Below are 20,057 nucleotides of genomic sequence, written 5' to 3'. Positions count from 1 at the left end.
TTGATTTGCATTTCTTTTATGTCCAGAGATGTTGAGCATTCCTTCATGTATCTTTTGGCTATTTGTATTTTCTCTTCAGAGAACTCTTTAAGTCTTTAGCTCACTTGTTAGGGGGGTGGTTTTTCCTTTGTAAGTTTGTTTGGGGGGAATTTAATTTCTTGAGCTGTAGGTAAAAGTTAAATATGATGCCCTTGTCTGTTGTATGGCTAGTGAAGATCTTCTCCCAGTCTATGGGCTTTCTATGTATCTTGCTAGCTATGTTCTTTGTCAGTTTAATGCAGTTCTGCAGTTTAATGCAGTCTCATTTGTCCAGCCTTTCTTTGATTTCCAACACAGCCTTTTAAACTCTTTTATCTAATCTCCAAAATTTTTCTGGTTGTCTCATGGGGATTGATTGGTGGGAAGAATTGGTGGGAAGAGGGAGGGAAAAGAAGGTGTTGAGAGAGGAGAATATAATCAAAGCACATTATATATAGATATCTGAAGACAGCATGAAGAAATTCTATGAATAAAAAAAGAAAGTCTTTCAGATCCCATGACCGACAAAACAACAAACAGAAATTCAATAAATATATTGAAAAAAACCATGAGAAAAGAAGGATAGAGTTAAGAAAGTATAAAGAAAAGAGCAAATATGATCAAATTACATCTTATCTATAGAAATACCACAATGAGGGCTGGGAAGGTGGCTCAGTGGTAGAGCGCTTGCCTTGCATGCATGAGGCCCTGGGTTTGATTCCTCAGCACCACATAAGCAAAAAGAAAAAAGCCAGAAGTGGTGCTGTGGCTCAAGTGGTAGAGCGCTAGCCTTGAGCTGAAGAGCTGAGGGTCAGCGCCCAAGCCCAGAGTTCAGGCCCCACGACCAGACTCCCCCCCCCCCCCGCCCCAAAAAAAGAAATACCACAATGAAACCCTTTGCATAATTAATTTGTGCTAAATGCTAAAAAGAAACAGTCTTACTCTCCCCCCCCCCAACATTGCTTCTTTCTTTAAATTGTAAGCTGACTATTACAATGTGAAAACAAATTTATGGAATAGTTTATACTCAAACTGAAAGTTGCCACTGAATAGTTGTCGAATTCTAAATAACAATAAAATCGAAAAAGAAGTTCCAAACTTTCATCTTCAAAAATCAAAGCCTGGAAAAGTATGTTATGTCTGTATATCTGACTTGTGTTGTGGATAGTATACTTTAAAAAAAGAACATTCTCAACAAAATTACATATTTTGACAGCTTGACTGTCTCTGACATGTGCTTTATTGAAATTTGATAATAACTGGTAAAGTCATCTGCCTATTTTCTACAAATCTTAAAGTCAGTCCACTAAAGTTATACATAAGACAATTTCCAGAAACACTAATGCATTCTACCATAGGTAAAGTTATCTTAATTATTGGTACCACCCAAACTAACTACATTGGAGGCAACTACTGAGATGAAATTCAATCTTATCTTAGCATCCACACCAGCCCAAAGTACAAGTAAGCATGGAATTACTGTACAATCAGGGACCATTTTGCTCTCATTACACTTTAATAACAGAAGTCCATGGAGAGGTTGCTCAATGAAGCATCATTTAAAATAACAAATCACTGGCAATCCTTTTATCTAACAGATGGGATTTGTTAAGTAAATTTGCATGTATCCACAAAAATAGAATATCACATAGCCCTTTAAAATAATATTGTAGAATACTTATGACATTGACAACTGTCTTGTTACATTTAGCATAAAATTTAGGAAATAATTCATATATGATACAACTTACAAAACATAGCACTTACAACATTGTCCCAGTTATGAGCAATATAGTAATACATTGTATCTTGAAAAAATCAGGATGTTGTCTGCAAAATCATATTTTTCTTACCAGTGAAATGCAGGATGATTTTTAGTTTTGCTGTATTTTTTTATTATGTATAATATATACAGTATATATAATATATACCTATACATTTAGTAATCACCAAAAACTAATATTATTGTTATAAGTGAATGGAAAACAATTCATCTAACTTATTTGATGGGAAATCTAAGCCTTTAGAGATGAGGAGGTACGTCTTGCTCCTACAGTAGACAACTCTTCTTCAACATCACTGGGTCTATAATCTCCAACATTTAGAAGTGTTCTCACCATTTTAGTTTCTTGATTTGTCACATTAACCTCATGAAGTGAGGTAAGTTAAAGCCAAGAATAATCAGCTTTGGTTGCAAATGAGTTATACATTAGCAGAACATAGGTTAAAAAATGCTGCCTTTAGCTGGGCTGGTAGCTCATGTCTGTAATCCTAGCTACTCAGGAGGCTGAGATCTGAGGATCAAAGTTCAAAGCCAGCCGGGGCAGGAAAGTTCGTGAGACTCTTATCTCCAATAAACCATTAGAAAACCAGAAGTGGCGCTGTGGCTCAAGCGGTAGAGTGCTTGCCTTGAGTTGAGGCGCACAGGGACAGCGCCCAGGCTCAGGGTTCAAGCCCGATGACCAACAAAAAAATAAAATGAAAATGAAAATTTTAAAAATGCTGCCTTTCTTAGGAGTTCACAGTATTATCATCAATATAACCAGTACAACCTCTGAAGTGAAGAAAAACTTTCCCCTCAACAACTTGCTGACCTTTTGCCAGTCTAGACTCAGCCCATAAGCAACAGAAAGCAGTTGGTCAGGAAGGAGCTGCAAAGTAATGTAATCTGTAGAGAGGACAAAGACTCACTTATCACCTTTGTAGGCGATGACAAACTGCTGCTGTTTCTTGTTCCTGCATCGTTTTAGATAGACCCCTATCCCACATCCAAGGGTTATGCTGCAGATAATTGCGATGGCTATCCAGGTAACTTGGTGTGTGTCGGGCAAGGGGTCCATGGGATCTAGAAATGACCACAAATTTTCAATCAGCTAGAAACTCATTTATCAAAGGTTTACATTTGCTGCTGTTCTCTTTATTTATAATCACCAGCATCTCCTTAGGACTCTTGAGCCAGGGAAGTTTGAAATTCACAATAGGAAGACAGTCCTACTTCAGAGTCCTTATATAACTAAGGATTATAGTCTAAGAAGCAAGCTGATACCTCTGACCAAATTCCTTCACTGGCCTCCCTTCCCTTTCCCAAGGTGGCAATGACACAAACCAAGATCTGGAAGGAGAGAGTTAACCAGGCCCAGGATGCTGGAATTTGGGTAAAGTATTTGGGCAAATCTTCTGAAGAAAAAGTTGTTGGGCCAATGCTCTGTTTCCTAAGCCTTATTGAGACTCAGTCCTCAGGCCCTACCATTTCCTCCATCCACTACTATGGCAGATTCTAGACAACTGTCACGTGGACAAATGGAACAAACTTTTTCCACTCCCATTTCTTGTTTCTTGGGTCATTCTTTTTTCCATTGAGATCCAGTAGGATTCCTCAACTTGGCTTTCAACTACTTGAAAATGCCTGATATTTCTGTATCCCCCCTTGAAGATATTTCTATATCCCCCCTTGAAGGGTCAAAATCAGCTCCCTAAGATCAGGACTTAACTTCCTGGCACAGAAACTTCTACACCTCTGGGCAGTTGACAAACAGTCTTTGTGGTAGAAAACTGGGTGAGTTCACATTATAGATTTTTTGGAGTATCTACAGTTCTTGTAGATACTCCCAAGTAACAGGAAAGAATGGGATCCGCTAATCTGACATTAACTAATTTATGTGCATGGGACAGTAAGGAAAAATATGGCAATATAGGCCATATTTGATACCTTTTGAATATGTCCTAGTTGGTCTCATTTGCGCCTGTTTGATATTCTCAAAAAGGAGGGATTATACTTTTAATATAGACTTATACTTTTCATGTGTGTGCCAGTCTTAGGATTTGAACTCATTGCCTGGGTGCTGCTCAAGGCTAGTGCTCTATCACCTGAGCCACAATTTCACTTTCACGTGCTTTTTTGGTTTTTTTTTTTAGTAGTTTATTGTGGATGATAGTCTCACAGACTTTCCTGCCTGGGCTGGCTCTGAACTGTGACCCTCAGATCTCAGCCTCCAAAGCAGTTGATTATAGTTATAAGCCATTGACATGCGGCAGAGACTTCTGCTTTTGGACACCCAAGTCTCCACAGCTTAACCTCTAGCCTGATCAAGCCACAGAATGGAAGTACTGAAAGGCAAGCCCCATCTTCCTAATTCTGGCTAGAGCTGAATCATTTCTGAATATGGTGGTACCTACAGAGGTTTGGGAAGAAAAAAATGAGCCATGAGGTGGATATAGTGCTTATTTGTAGACTGCAGAAGCCAAGGGGGAGCTCAGCTCATATCATGTATGGTGAAGCAGGCATGATGTGCTGGACTAGATGTGCATGGGTTAGACAGGCTCCTATTATCCTAAAAGATGCTTCAGTAATAGCAACCAGGATAGGTAAGTGGCCTCATTCTTTACAAGACAGTCAGAGGCTGAAGTGTCTAAATAGAATTCCTTCTAATCATTACTAGGAGAAGGAATGAACCAAGTTATGAATCTGGCTCATGGACACTAAGCTCTAGGGCTGTTCCTCAGATTATAGGGCAACTTAATGTCTGAATAAGACACCAAGAGCAAGGAGGTGGCAAAGCCAGAGAAGTTGAGCAAGGGGTCAGATGCATGCCATGGGAAGGAGTAAACCAAGGACCCAGAGGAGAAGGGACCTCAGTGAGTGAAAGTAGATAGGTGAGAGGAGAGATCAGGAGCAGAACAAGCAGCAATGTGAATTGTGTGGGTACAGAACTTCATAATTACTGTTCCTCAAAACCAGAGTTTCAAATAGAAGTGTTTCCTTGGGAGCAAAGATGGGACTTTAAAACCCCAGCTCCTATAAATGGGTACTGCTTGGTTACAGACTCTTCCTCTAGTGGGAATGGCTCCTGTGGCACAAGTACAACATGCTACAATCCCTTCTAACTCTGCCTCTGAATCTTTCTTTGACACACTTCTTACTCTCCTATTAGATGAGGATGATCTATTGTAGTCCTTCATCTGCTGAACACAGATTCTGTTTCTGAATTTTCTGTGCAGGAGGTCACTAAAATTCGAGGGTCTTCAATGAAGAATTCCTTCCTCTCTCCTCACCACACATATTAAAACAAATAATCTCCGTTATGCTAGTACATAATCCCAAGGAATTTAGGAAGCCTTCTCTGATGCCCAAAAATCTTACCTGTCTCTAAATGCCCATAAAACCAATGAACAGTTTGTTTTCAAGGTAGTTATATGTTTCCATGGAATCTAATTTTAGATTGGAATTTGATCTTTTTAAAATTCAGTTTTTCCATGTGGGCTCATTGTGGGGTACTAATTCTATCAGAAAATCCTGAACAAAGAAGATATCATGCACCTTTTTTTTACCCCTTTAACCAATCATGTTTAAATTGCTTCTGTACTCCTATAGGTGAACATGTAGGCAAAGTGTGTGTGTGTGTGTGTGTAGTATGTATGTGTGTGTTTGTGTCTAATGCATGGTGAAATAAGTAATTTTGGGAAGCAGTCTTACCTCTGTATAAAAGTAGTGAGGAGGAAAGTTCCCTTGACTCAGTTTTCAGGATACAGAAGATGGTCACATTGACTTCACCAGCAGGAAAGGGGACAGATAAACTGAGGGAAAGGTTGTACAGTTCTGTGACATTATCTTTAGATACCATCATGTTACCATGATGGTCACTAGTTGAATTCTCAGTTACTAGCTGGAAAAACATATTTAGAGGTTTTGGATAGCCTTGCTTGGATGAGCAGGTCACATTTATGGTAGAATATCTTGTTATGTTTGAAATCAGCACTATTTCAGGTTTGCTGAAGTTAGCTGGAAGCAAAAATAGAGATTTTAAAAAGTCACTCTAAATTTAGACATAAGAGTACAGGAAATCACTAAATATCTTACCTCCTAGGCATACTTAGGAACTCCAGGATTTCTAAAGTTCAAGCCTCAGTCAGTAGTAAGGACTATATAATAAACCTACATTTATTTTTCCTTCCTTCTTTCCTTCCTTCCTTCCTTCCTTCCTCCCTCCCTCCCTCCCTCCTTTCCTTCCTGCCTTCCTTCTTTCCTGCCTCCCTTCTTTCCCACCTTCCTTCTTTCCCCGTCTTCCTGCCTTCCTGCCTTCCTTCCTCTCTTTCTTTCTTTCTTTCTTTCTTCTTTCTTTCTTTCTTTCTTTCTTTCTTTCTTTCTTTCTTTCTTTCTTTCTTTCTTTCTTTCTTTCTTTCTTTCTTTCTTTCTTTCTTTCTTTCTTTCTTTCTTTCTTTCTTTGCTGGATAATTGGAGGTAAGAGTCTCATGAATGAACTTTTCTTCCTGGACTGGCTTTTTTTCAAACTGTGATCCTCATATGTGGCTTTCTGAGTAGCCAGTATTATAGACATGAACTATTGGCTCCCAGCTTACATTTACTTTTGAAGAATAATTTTTTTCCTGCTGAAATTAACTCATCAGACAATTACAATGAAGCCCCTTTCCAAGGGGGCCTGATCTGGCCATAGTACCATAGTTCCCCAAGAAGTACATTCTTTATGTGGCATTGATAAAAAGACAGAACTATGTAGCAAGCAAAGCAATGATTATGGGCTCAGAGTTTGACTGCATAGGGGGATATCATGAGGAAAATTTTAGTGAAATCACAATGTTCCGTATTCTAGACATTGAATAGAAAGCAGTGCCTCTTAAATGCCTCTGTACACAATTTATAAATTGAATAGAACTGTGCACTAAAACAAATGCTTCATATTTATTACATGTTACATTTAAATAGTAAACATTTGTATTAACTTTCAAGTTTTCCAAGACCTGGTGGAGCAAAGCAGCTGCTTTGTCAGTTTGGAGGTTCTAATTGCTGAATTATTTTCCTTCTGTCTATTGAGCTCATGATTGGTGCAGTGAATGACTCATAAATAGCCTATAGAAGGTTAAAGGGAGAACCCAAATCAGTCAGCTGTCATCCTTGCCAGGCGCTCCAAGTCAAGATTTAGTGAGAAACCCTGACCGAAGGAGAAAAACGAATGTAAGACATTTAATGCTGATAGACTCATTCAAACTTAGTAATAGCCAAATTACCTTCGGTTTTCATTCAATCACATTATTTTTATTCTACTATCTCTATTTTGTTCCAAAGAATATTCTTACTGAACCAGGCACTGGTGGTTTACTCCAATAATTTTAGCTACTTAGGAGGTTGAGAATTGAGGATCCTGGTTTGAAGTCAGCTTGGGGAAGTAAAGTCCATGAGACTCTTATCTCCATTTTACCACCAGAAAAATGGAAGTAGTACTGGGGCTCAAAGTGGTGGAGTGCTAACCACAAACAAAAAGCTCAAAGACAGTGCCCAGTCCCTGAGTTCAAGCCCCAGGACTGAACAAAAAAAAAAAAAAAGATCCTTACTGATTCTTAAATGTCAACAATAAAAGCACAAAGGACTTTCAGTTCCTTACTCCAGCCTCTGAACTCCCTTCAAAAGGATTTCCCAGAAATGGCTGTCTTCTTCCTTTTCTCCACAGTATCCTCTCTCCCAGACCTTTCAGATCCTCCCACCCTCCAGATTTCTCTCCTCATTCACAGTCTCATCTGAGAAAACCAAGAGTCTGCATACATCACTGACCACATACCAAGCACTGACAGCTCACAATTGTTCTGGTGGACACGGACCATTCCTCCGGGATTCTTCATGTGATGAATGAAACATTGGTACAAACCCTGGTCCTTGATCTGAATTCCATGAAGTCTCAGGATCCAGTTGTCCTGATCAAAGCTTGTCCGGCCGATATAATTGACATTCACATATTCAGGTTTGTATTTCCCTTTATATTCCTCATACAGAACCATTCTTTCCTGGTTCTGCCAAAATACTACCAGCTCAGTAAGATTTAGGTTTTTTGAGTTTACAAATTGGCATGGTAGTTCTGCCGTCTCATTGAAATAAGCCTGGATCTTCACGGAGGCAGTATCTAAAAAGAAGGAAATGAAGTGATGAAGGATGGAAAAACAAGTGGGAAGAATAAGCCAGATCTATTTCTCTTGATACACTGATCAGATCCTGTCTTACCATTGGTGACACTGAAGAATGAGATATGAAGACTAGAAGTATGCATCCATGCTAGGTATCTGTATATTGTGCCTTTTGTTCTTGCTTCACTGCTTACCGAATAGGTGGCCTTGCACAAATTTCAACCTTTATGAGTGCCTCAGTTTCCTCATGTGGTTCAGGGTCTTTCTAGTACTATAGTTCTGTGAACTAAAATCTCAGGACAGGGAAACCCAGCTCAGTTAGATTTCATCGTTATGATTGTTAAAAGTTCCATCCTGCTACTCCATCCCTCAAAGTCCTCCCTTCACCCACACCGGGCCCTTATCCCTAGGTCTGCTTTGGAGATAGATTGATGATAATGGTGATATGTCAAATCACTCTATTTCATTATGCTTTATTAATTAATGACATATCATCTTTGAAATTCAAATTGTACGGTTTATAGACACCACGCCCACTAGTAGTACGACCATGGCTGTGAGTCCCAGAGCAGAGCTAGCTCTCCCAAAGACAGAAAATGGTTTGGAAATGACTCCGTTGTTAATGAAAGTCTCTATTTTCAGCGGCTTGGCTAAATTCTTTTAGCGACCAGAAAGAGAACTGGGTAAATATCATGGTTGTCTGGGGATTGTGGTGGTCAGAGACCATGTAAGGGGCATGAATGAGATGCTAGAGTGAATTGTGGTTGGAAGGATGAGGACCGGCTGGGGAAACCCCAGGCAAAGTTGCTGCTTCCAGAATATACCATTTCTGGAAACTTTTTACAACCCTAAAGGAACCTCTTAGGAAAGCCCTGAGAAACATTTTGGCCCTTGAGATCATATTTCCATTTATAGGAGGATTTTGCCTCATTCAGCTCTTTGATCCCACAACTTTTGTAGACTCTTTCTGAATCACAGAATTACTTGAGACTTAGCAAAGACATTAAATAGTGGGTGATAAGACGTGGAGGGTAAGAGAGGAATGTTGTTCCTTAGTTAATATGAAGTTAGATGGTGCTCTGGGAGAAAGAGTAGGTTTTGATAGCGTGTTGTTATTCAGGACTTCAGCAAAAGGGTGTTACATTAAGGAGGGAGGATGGATAGGGTGGTTGGTGAGGAGGATGAAATGTGTTTAATTTGAAGTGTTGTTGGTGGAGAAGAAATTAAATTGATAGGATCAGTGGGCTTCAATTCAAATAGGGAAGTGATAGATAAATAATAGTGACATGCACTTGGCTAAACTGTAGGCAGGCAAGTCTAGTAATAATACATGATTAAGAGGCTGGTGGCGGCTGAGTGATGTTTCTGATGGCAAAGGTTTGAATTGCTGCATATTATATTACCCTGACTAGAACTCTGAAGCACTTGAAATATACAATGTGTCTATGATGGAAAGAGGAGGGGAAAATCTACAGGCATTTCCAGAAGAATGAAAAGGGGAAGGAAAGAGAATTGACTATGTTTTTTCATTACCAAACAAGGTACACCTGGGCCTTCTATTAAGTTGCTGTGCTCTTAATAGTAGTGCAAGACTGCCACCTACTGGAGAAGCTCATGAAGCTGTTTGGAAGGAAGGTAGATGATACATTCTGGTTTTTATCTAATTTGCTATGTAATGCCAGGGCAGATGACCTAATGGTAAAACCAAACACACAGCTGAAACTTCTGTCAGTGTTATGATATTGCCTGGCTATTGATTATGCCTTGTGGTCTTAGGAATGATGAGTTTTTATATTTTCTTGATTTACAGAATTTTCTTTGCAGAGGCTGACAGTATCATTTTCCTTTTCCACTCAGTCTCTCCACTCATGGACTGATCCAACTTCTCTGACTTGGAAAACCTTCCTTCCCAAGACTATAGGATTTTCCTCTTTTACCCACCTAATTGTCCTGCTCATCACCTGCCAACTGAAAAGTATTATCAGAGGACCAATGCCATTGGCATTATCTGAAGACTGGTCAGAAATGCAGAATTTCTGGCCCCACAGGAGACCTAACTCAGAATATGCATGGTTTTTCTTTCTTTCTTTGTTTACTAAGCGCTCCAGTTCAAGAAGCTACCAGAGACTTTTCTCTGCTTCTGTCTCCAAAGTGGTTCAGAAAAGATGTCACCACAAATTTATTTTTATCCATCTCTCTCCAAACCTCTTCTCCCCATGGCATGGAAATCACTCTGAAGCCCATTTCAGTGGAACTGAAAGTATTTCATAATTTATACCCTATAGTCGCTCACCAAACTGAGTTTTCAAGATATCACTCAGAGCTAGCACGGGGCAGCCTGCTAACCTCCTACTTCCCAAATGGGGAAGTTTTGACTCAAGATCAAGTATTATGGCACCTAGAAAAGTCCTCTAGCAACTAGACTCCTTGAGACCCCATAGGTGGGAAGTATTGAGAATCTTACTCTTCTCCAGAACTTGAGTGAGAGAAATGGACTAGGTTTCGTTATAATTGATTGCCACGATGCTGTCAGGACCAAAGCATTTAGGAATTCAGCAAGACATTTCCCTAGTCAGGATTTTGTATCTAAGGACCTCCCTAATCAAGATTTTCATGTTCAAGGAACTCTTCAACAATTTTCTGTCTCAATACCACACAGAATTCATAGTGAGAGTCTCTGATCTCACCTAGAATTCAGTCTTCTTTGGCTATTACCCCAAATTCAGGCCATACAATTAAGGATTCTCTCCCTCCCCACGCCGCCTCCCCGCCTCCCCTCCCGGCCATGTTACAATGAATAACGGTACCCAGCAAGTTTCCTTCTTTGACTAAACTTCCTCCATAGCATTATGAGGCTCTCTGGAAGCCTCATGATATTGTAATAAAAATCTTTTATATCCTTAGCCTCTTCAATGATTATTCCTCTCAAAGCTCCTTAATCAAAATCTGACTATTCCAAAAGAAACTGCTTGATTTCCAAGCATTGCTCTTTTCCCCACTTCATAAGGACTTTGAGGAATATCTTCCTTGTTGGAAGATGTCATCCTCTGTCTGTTCTTAGCCACTACCCTCTTGCTCAAGGAAGATTTGGGCAATAGATGCAGTCTTTAATTCTAAGCAATTCTTACCATAAATCTGGTGATTCCATCACAGATGAGTCCATCAACAGCCTTGTGTCAAGGTTCTTTGACTTTGTCACACTTTTGTCCACACACTATTTCAGCATCCGCCTGCCATAATATAATCCAGAACCTTATTACCAAGAACAGCTAAGCCCTAAGATCTCGGCACAAGTACACTCCTATTGGAAGAGATAATCTAAAGATGCTTTTGCTGGGTATCTGAATTAAAGAAAAACAGGATAAAAGCTGGGTATTCAGACCCTGCACTTTGTCCCTGTGCCCTTTGATCTGAGCCATTTCCTTCCTGTAGTCATCTTGTGATCTCTTGCAGGAAGAACAGGATTCACCAATAAGTATTTTGTAACAAAGGGCAAGTTAGCCCCCAAAGCAGAAAGCAGCCAAAAGCTGCAGACCACCTGCCAGGACTCCAGTCAACACTGAGCTCATGGTCAACTAAAACAGACATAGGTCTGTTTTAACTATACATATCTTAACCCCCAATTCTCCCTACTTAACTCACGGCCCCTGTCCATATCTGCAAAGATGGCTGAAGACAATGCTAAAGCGCTGTCCTTATGGCTGTCATATAACAAATCTCCTTTCTCTTCGTTTTATTGTGTCTTTTTGTCATAGGGACTGAGTAGCCAGACTTTACATGACACCCCTGGACTTTGGGTCAGGGGCCTAAAAATCTGATTTCACTTTTTGTCCACAACCTCCTTTTCCTCCAGGTTTTGCCGTTGCTTTCAGCCTCTCCACCTGATCTTTAGCTTCGTCGGTTCTATTACTCTACCCCCCCCCCCCCCCACCACTGCCTACACTGCAGTGCTTCCCAAAAGAACTCTTTGAGAGGATGGAAATGTTCTTTCTTTGACGTGAACAATGTAGTAACTGCTGCCATTGTGTTGTTGACCCAGAAGTAAGTGTGGTGTGTGTGTGTGTGTGTGTGTGTGTGTGTGTGTGTGTGTGTGTGTGTGTGTGTGTGTGTGAAAGGTGTTGGAGAGAGAAATGGGATTTTAAAGCTTAGTTTACCTTAATTAATTAAAGTTTAATGAGTCACCTATGGTGGTGACTATCATACTAGACAGCACCATAATAATATATCATTGATTTTGCTTTATTTTGTTTTGTTTTCTCAAGGCTAGTACTCTACCACTTGAGCCACAACTCCACTTCAGGCTCTTTTGGTAGTTAATTGGGGATAAGTGTCTCATGGACTTTCCTTCCCAGGCTGGCTTTGAACCGTGATCCTGCTCAGATCTCAGCCTCCTGAGTAGCCAGGATTAGACACTCAGTTATCTTTTAAATCATTCAAGAAAAGTTCTCCTTTGGCTGGGCATGTGGCTTAGTAGTAGAGTGCTTGCCTAGCATGCATGAAGCCCTGGATTCGATTCCTCAGCACACAGAAAAAGCTGGAAGTGGTGCTATAGTAGAGTGCTAGCCTTGAGCACAGAGAAGCTCAAAGACAGTGCCCAGACCTTGAGTTCAAGCCCCAGAACCAGGAGGGGAAAAAAGCTCTTCTTTGTCTCTGTAGCATTTATACCATGTAGACTAATTTTACTCTATATGTTTGATTTCTTTTTCACATTAAACTGAATGGTGTAGTGCTCTTAAAGGAAACAATTCCATCCTACAAACATGGAGACATTTCAACCCCGCTTAACTTGGCCTCCCTGCCTCCTTCAAACATTTCCTCTCTGTTCCTTCTTTTAGTTTCTTTTCCCTTTCTAGTTAAACCCCAGAGTGAGCAGAAATTGCTGCCTTTACTCCCTGTTGTCCACTTTTACCTCTTTACTGAAACTACCCAACCAAGATTGCTACTGATTTCTACCATTGCCATGCGCAGCAGTCTTTTCTGAATGTTGTCTCTGTCAAGCATAGCACTGCTGGCATTTCTCTTTCTCCTGTACCCTTGTGCATTCAGTAGAAGCTAATAATGGACAGGTGCTTATCTCTAGTCCATAGATTTCACTAAGAGTTTTCACTAAGAGTTGCAGATACTGATACACGACTACTTGCTACATTTAGACAGAAGCAGACACTGTCTCCCTGTTAACTTAAACCTTCTTCCTCTATATCAAATAGTTCCCTCGCTTGCTCTGCCTCATCATCTGACCATCTATAGCCAATACTCAATAGAGAACCTGCACAGGTATTACAAGGTTGATCAAGAATTACTACGCCAGAGTGGAATTCTCAGAAAAGATGGTGACACACTATGAAGCAAAGAAAAGGGCAATCAGAAGGAAAGAGTTTTCTTTGATCCATATTTATCTACAAACCTTGGGGACATTATCTTTTTTTATTTTTTAAATTTTTATTTATTTTTTATTGTGAAAATACTGTACAGAGGGGTTACAATTACATGGGCAAGATAGTGAGTACATTTCTTATCAAGCATTGTAGCCTCCTCCTTTGTTTCCCCTTCCCATCCCTTCCCAGCCTCCCCCCCGCCTCCCACCCAATCCTCCCCCCCCCCCCCACCAAAGTTGTAAAGTTCGTTTTCGACATGACAACTTGTACTTCTCATTGTTGCACGGGTCCACCTGTATCCTTATTTAAACGACTTGTTTTTCCCCTTCCTCTCCACAAATTATACCGACATCAAATACAGTGAAAGCAGGGGTTATACTGTGGGGGAGGGACATACAAAGCAACAAAGAAATAATCTTATAAATGTGTTAGAAACAAATGCATGAAAGAAAAAAATTAAATACATATCTTAGGGTTCATTTTCCTAATATCAACTTATCTGACCTTTTCTGCTTGACTCGTACATATACTAGATATTGCAAATAAGGGAAACCATGGGACCTATGTTTCTTGGGGGTTGGCTTACTTGACTTAATATAATTTTTTCCAAGTCTTTCCACTTCCTAACAAATGGGGCAATGTCATTCTTTCTGATGGAGGCATAGAATTCCATTGTGTATATATACCACATTTTCTTGATCCATTCATCTACTGAGGGGCATCAGGGTTGGTTCCATATCTTAGCTATAGTAAGTAATGCTGCAATAAACATAGTTGTGCTGGTAGCTTTAATGTGGTCTTGTTTGTAAACATTTGGGTAAATGCCCAAAAGTGGAATTGCTGGGTCATAGGGGAGCTCTATGTGGAGTCTTTTGAGGAATCTCCATACTACTTTCCAAAGTGGTTGAACAAGTTTACACTCCCACCAATAATGAAGAAAGGTTCCTTGGGGACATTATCTAGAGAACTTTTCTGCCTACCCTAATCTTGAATTCAGAGTTGAGCCTTCTGAGTAGCTAGGGTTACAAGTGTGAGCCACTGGTGCCTAGATCAATGCACAAATATCTTGTTTAAACAACACATTAAAAATAGGCTAAGTTCTTTAATAAATGATACATCCATACAGTGTAATATCATGTAGCTAATGAAGTAGGGATGCTGGTTCTAACCAACACCATCATGGCCGCATGGTAGATAGGGAATTGGGTTTAACTGGTGCCATCTTGTCTTCATGGTGGAGGAAAGGGAAGTCCCACCTCCCAGATGATAAGCGTGCTTGAATTCCTTAAAGGCAAGTGTGGGCACTTGGGTGATAGGTTCCTGGACCTGTCAGTCCTGTGCCTTAAACTTGGGAGACTCTGAGTTTTCTGTAACCCTACCCACTGATCTGACCCTAAGACACCATTAGACCAGGCCTTGTGTGTTGTGTCCTGTCTTCTGGCTCTCCTCCAGACAACATGGCATCATACTTCAGTTCTCCATTGAGGTTGATTTGGGTTGTTGGTATTGTTTTTCTGCTCTTTATTTCCTCTCCTGCTCTCATGGCTCAGTTTTTCTAACAGTGTTCAGTGTATTTGTAGGGCAGAAGGTCTTTGTGACTGGAGTCTACCTGTAAATGATAGCTTTCTAATAAAGACTCCCAATTCTACCTCTAAAAATATGGCTTCTCTGTTTCTCATGAGTGGATTTGTATCTGAGATAACTTAAAGCACTATGATATATCACCTTGGTTAAAACTATGGATTCTGTGAGGGAGAAAAATCAGGGAGAATGAAGGTTGGCATTGACCAAGAAGTATTGTACTTATAACTTGACATAAGGAAATGTAATCCCTTTGTACATGTGTTGTCTTAAGCAAATTATTTAACTCATCTAATATCTTGCTTTCCTTTGGTCAAAAATAGAAATAATAATAGTACCTACACTAATGGGCTGTTTTATGGATTAACTGAATTACTATTTCAGACATGGTTTGAATTAATTCTGATCCAAGTAAACATTCTTTTAAGAGTTACTTTTTTAGGCAGAATGTAGTGGCTCATGTCTGTAATCCCAGCTACAAGGGAGGTAAGGATCAGGAGGACTGTGGCCTGAGGTCAGACTCAGAAAAGATGGGAACACACCATCTCAACCAATAAGCCAGGCAGTGATGATGGCTTGAGCTGGTGATCTCAGTCACACTAGAAGCAGGCCATAGGTAGGTAGATCAGAGATCAAATCCAGATGCAGACCAAAAAGCAAGAATGTATCTGACAAAATAACAACAACAACAAAGCATTTGGGGCTTGGCCCAAGTGATAGATCTCCTGCCTACCAAGCATGAGACTCTGAGTTCAAAATTCTAGTACTGTAAAATGAGAAAGTTACTTAATTTTAGGGTTGAACTCATGGAAGTTGAGAGTAAAAAAGTATTATCTAGAGGCTGAGTACAGAGAGGAAGGATAGGGAAAGGCTGGTCAATGGGTACTACATTACAGATAGATGAAGAGTAGTATGATTACAAATAACATATGTATAATGACAATATATTTTTAAAGCTAGAAGAGAGGATAGTGAATCTCATTTCCAAAGAAATGCTAAATGTAGCCAGGTGCTGGTGGCTCATGCCTGTAATCTTAGCTACCCAGGAAGCTGAGATCTGAGGTTTATAGTTCAAAGCCAGCCTAGGCAGGAAAGTCTGTGAGACTCTTATTTCCAGTTAACCACCAGAAAACTGGAAGTGGAGCTGTGGCTCAAAGCACTAGCCTTGATTGAAAGAGTTCAGGGACAGTGCCCAGTCCCTGAGTTAAAGTCCCATGACTGACAAAAAAAATTTTTTTTAAGAAGTGCTAAATGTTTAAGGAGATTTAGTGGTAGAGTGCTAGCTATGAGCAAAAAGCCAAAGTGAAAGTGGTAGGCCTTGAGTTTAAGTCCCAGGCCCAGTACTCATGGGTGCGCACATGCATGCACACGTGTGAGCGAGTGTGCACGTGCACTTGAGTGCACGTGCACACACACACAAATGCCATGTTTTGTAACTACTTTTAGTAATGTGAAAGCATCAGCAATATTATTTCCTAGTTGGATGTTGCCCTACTATTTTCCTACCCTACTTTGTTCCAAATAGAATCATTTTTCTCACTACCATGAAACCTCATCGGTTATCATTTGGAGGAGGGGTTTTTCTTCTTAAGGTTTCAATATCAGTAACTCTCTTTTCAGGAGTTAAGTAGTTTCTAAGCAATTTCAAAACAAGTCAGGGGAAAGTGACACCTAGGCTGCCAGCTCTCCTGGCTCACTTTCATTGTGAAGAGCCAGAAAGTTTAGAAGGTCAGGAAGTTATCTCAGTTGAACCCTTTCTGATCATGAGTTTCCAGGGCATTTTTTTCCACTTTCCTCACAGGTCAAAAGATCTGGGTTGTGAAGAGAAGGGCTTTAAAGTATTGAGGATACCTGAGGAGTCATAGGTAGATAAAGATGAGGACGTGCCTGCAGAGACCTAGGGAACAAGGTGACATCATCCATCAAAGCTGTTTAGAGAAAACTTGCTGCTTACTGGTGATTTTCTGGTGACAAGTAAAGTAGCTTGCAATCACAAGTTGGTGAACAGATGCTCAATCTACCCTGCTGGTGTGGCTGGTGAACCCTGCCACTTGGTACCTAAGCTTTTCTTGTGTGAATCACTTAATCTCTCTGTGCTTTAGGGCTTGTCTCTTAAAATGGAGAATAAAGACAGGATCTAAAGCAGAAAGTTATCATGATTCTTAAATGAGTTAATAGTTATAAAATGCTTAGAATGGTGCCTGGCACAAAGATACACATGTTTATCAAAAACCTAACACAGGAAGCAGGAAGCTGCTATATTTACATCAGGAAGTGATCTGTAGACTCTACACTCATGGACTCAGAAAATCTGAAGGTGATGAGCAGAAAACAGAAACCATCACAGGCCTGACCTAGCCAGCAGCATTTGGGAGAGCATCTCCTCCTAGTTCCCCACTCTTCATCACCCACGGAATCAACAACCACATGCCTGTTATGTGGTAATATGAAGAGGTGACTTTGAGACAGCTGGATACTTCAGGGTAGCCTGCCCAGTGCACTCAGACTGCAAGCACTCTGACTGGGGTGACTTCTCTCTTAGTGCTGTGGGTGGAGAAAAAATGAGCAGCCGGAAGTGCCTGGTCAGGAGAAATAAAAGGCCCTGAGTCACCTAATTTGAGGCAAAGTCTTCTACCAGCTCCAGTTCACCGATGAGGAAACTGAAACCCAGAAAAGAGTTACGGACGGAGAAAGTCTGAGTTTTGTGAATTCTGGTGTTTCTAAAATTTGGAGCTTTGGGGAGAACTCATAATCCGATTTTACAATTCAAATACAAAATGCCCAGGGCCACCGCAATGCCACCTGGCAAGAGGCAACTGTGATAGGAAGAGAGGAGAGATGTGGTGGAAAGAGAAGGTGGTCTTAGCTAAGTGTGGTTAAAATATCCTCTTCAGTCAAATCTTAAGGCACGTGAGTATGCATACTACTGGGGCTGCTGATGGGGGTCGTATGGGGATTTTGGGAAGGACCCATGCCTAAAGAAGGAATCCTGTGTTAGCTTCAGTAACATCAGTGAATAAGCTGACAGGATTAACTGGAGGTCCATAGTCACCAGGAAGCTATGACTACTGTAAATCTATAGTATGGTTGGTTGGGAAGGCCATGGACACAGAGGAAGGCAGGGAACATAGACATCAATGCTCTGTAACAAGAGGCTTTAGGAAATCCATCAGCTGTTTCCTAAGAGCCCAAGAACACTGGAAATGGAGGCAAAGAAGCCCAGAAGGAGTAATGTGGAGAAGAGCCAAGTCACAGGGGCTCAGGACTACAGTGCTTACCTCCCTCTGAATGCCCTGAACCAACCAGTGTACACTATTCCATGCATGTAGGCTCCAGGGAGGGAGAAGCAGAGCAAGATGCACACAGGAGGTGAGCTCTGTCTCATGCTGGGCCTGCCTCCAGTCAGTCATCTGAGACACCTGGTATCAGTCATGACACTTCCTTCTTCAGGAAAGTCTTAACACACGGTATTGAGCAGCTCAAGTCAGACATGAACAAACCCCAGCAAGTTTTAGGTCTGGGTTTGGTGTGGTCAGATTTAGTTGAAGACAGTGAAGGGATTCAGGACTTTACTTAGGGAAATGGTTCTTACCACAGAGCAGGAAGGCTGCTATTACAAGGAGAGCAAGTCTCAGTCCCATGGCTCTACAGCTAAAAAATAGAAAAGATAAAACATGGTTAGAAAGTGAAACTGAAAACCAATGGTCACAAAAACATGACCCAGAAATGAAGTTTGGGATTCCTTTGGGTTACCCGGTATAGCAGAGATAGTTGTAGGTGTTCATCAAAGCCATTTCCTTTTCCCCTTAGATCCACTAAATAGACCATCTTTCTAAGCCTCTTCTGCAGTTAGGCAGGCATGTGACTGGGTTCTAACCAATGAGATCACGAGGAGGAAAGATGGACCTGACTTTCAGAAATGGCCACTAAAATTCTCCTCCTTTTTTTTTTCTCTCTTCTCTTCCTTCTTAGATGCAGTGAGTCTAAAGAAAAAGGCAGAGGAACTAAAAGAGGACAAAGCTTCTCAACTGGAGAAACCTAGTTGGGCTGAATAATTTTGTTGAAAAAGCTCTCTCCTAGCCAGATGCCAGTGGCGCATGACTGTAATCTTAGTTACTCAGGACACTAAGATCTGAGGATTGTGAGCAAAGCCAGCCTAGGCAGAAAAGCCCATGAAATTTTTATATCCATTTAACTAGAAAAAGCAAGAAGTAGAGGTATGGCTCATGTGGTAAAGCATCAGCCTAAAGTGAAAAAGCCAAGGGAGAACAGAAGGCTTTCATTTCAAGCCCCAGTACTGGCACTCCATGATATAGATGGATAGACAGACAGACACAGAGCAGAGACAAAGCCAATGTTAAATGTTTGACATAGATATCTCCGACCATGCATTGGACAGGGCACGTTTATGCCTTGTAACTTTTGCCTGCCTATGGAAAAAGGAAAACCAGATCTGTCTACTGGTTCACAGTTAAATAGATAAAAACAAGTCAGTGCTTAAGTGCCACAATTCTTTATCTAATGGCTGGAAATTCTTACTGGGGGTTGGCTTGTCAAGGGTATTCCTGATCCTCTGGGCTGGGCTAGATACCCTTCCTCTCTGTTCCTTTAGCCCTTAATACAGGGGACTGAGCTAAAAGGTATCATATTTCTTCCCCTCTAGACTGTATCATGCCTGTTCATAGTACTAAACTTAAATGGAAATGGTGATAAAAAGTAGGAACCAAGTTCCTATCCAGACTCTATTCCTGGTTGTGTTTCCACAGATGTAACTGGAATGACCATTGTTACCTGCTTCCAGTTTCTTACCTCCATTTTAAGTTATTTTGGTAAAATAAAACAAAATAAAAAGTTTTCCTTTATGTTATGAAAAGCTATGTTATATGTTATGAAAGCTTTCTATGCATAGTTTTGCACACTAACCACCACCTTGGGGAGTGTTCAGTGTCAGTATGTATTAAATATCTTCAGGCTAGCAGTTGTATATTACTCAACTATATTGTTGGATGGCAATAATTTATTTTTCCAGCCCTTACTGATGGACATTTAGGTTGTTTCCAATTTTTCATTTTAATGAAAAACATTGATTATGTGCCAGATTGCACCTGCTGGAGTTAGGCTATGTGTTCCTTCAAGTAGAACTAGGTTAAAGGGTAATATAATTTTAGTTTT

General features: G+C 40.6%; 1 protein-coding gene across 5 annotated transcripts in view; it reads right to left on the bottom strand.

Moving 5' to 3' along the window:
* The window catches only part of Cd86 (CD86 molecule), a 62,361-nt gene that overhangs the window by 11,644 nt on the left and 30,660 nt on the right, over positions 1-20,057 (bottom strand). For 2 of the 5 annotated variants that reach the window (XM_042669275.1, XM_042669265.1), the window contains exons 2-5: positions 18,478-18,536; positions 7,590-7,928; positions 5,492-5,797; positions 2,717-2,863 (exon numbers count right to left, since the gene is read on the bottom strand). In XM_042669275.1, coding sequence (XP_042525209.1) covers positions 2,717-2,863; positions 5,492-5,797; positions 7,590-7,928; positions 18,478-18,536 — 851 coding nt within the window. Of the gene's footprint in view, positions 1-2,709; positions 2,864-5,491; positions 5,798-7,589; positions 7,929-18,477; positions 18,537-18,638; positions 18,730-20,057 lie in introns of those variants that run through there. The other 3 variants (XM_042669259.1, XM_042669283.1, XM_042669287.1) reach the window with 3 other exon arrangements.

The sequence above is a fragment of the Dipodomys spectabilis genome, unplaced genomic scaffold (genome assembly GCF_019054845.1).
Source record: "Dipodomys spectabilis isolate Male_0828 unplaced genomic scaffold, ASM1905484v1 ptg000017l, whole genome shotgun sequence".
Taxonomy (NCBI): Eukaryota; Metazoa; Chordata; class Mammalia; order Rodentia; family Heteromyidae; genus Dipodomys; species Dipodomys spectabilis.
This window is presented reverse-complemented; position numbering and strand designations above follow the sequence as displayed.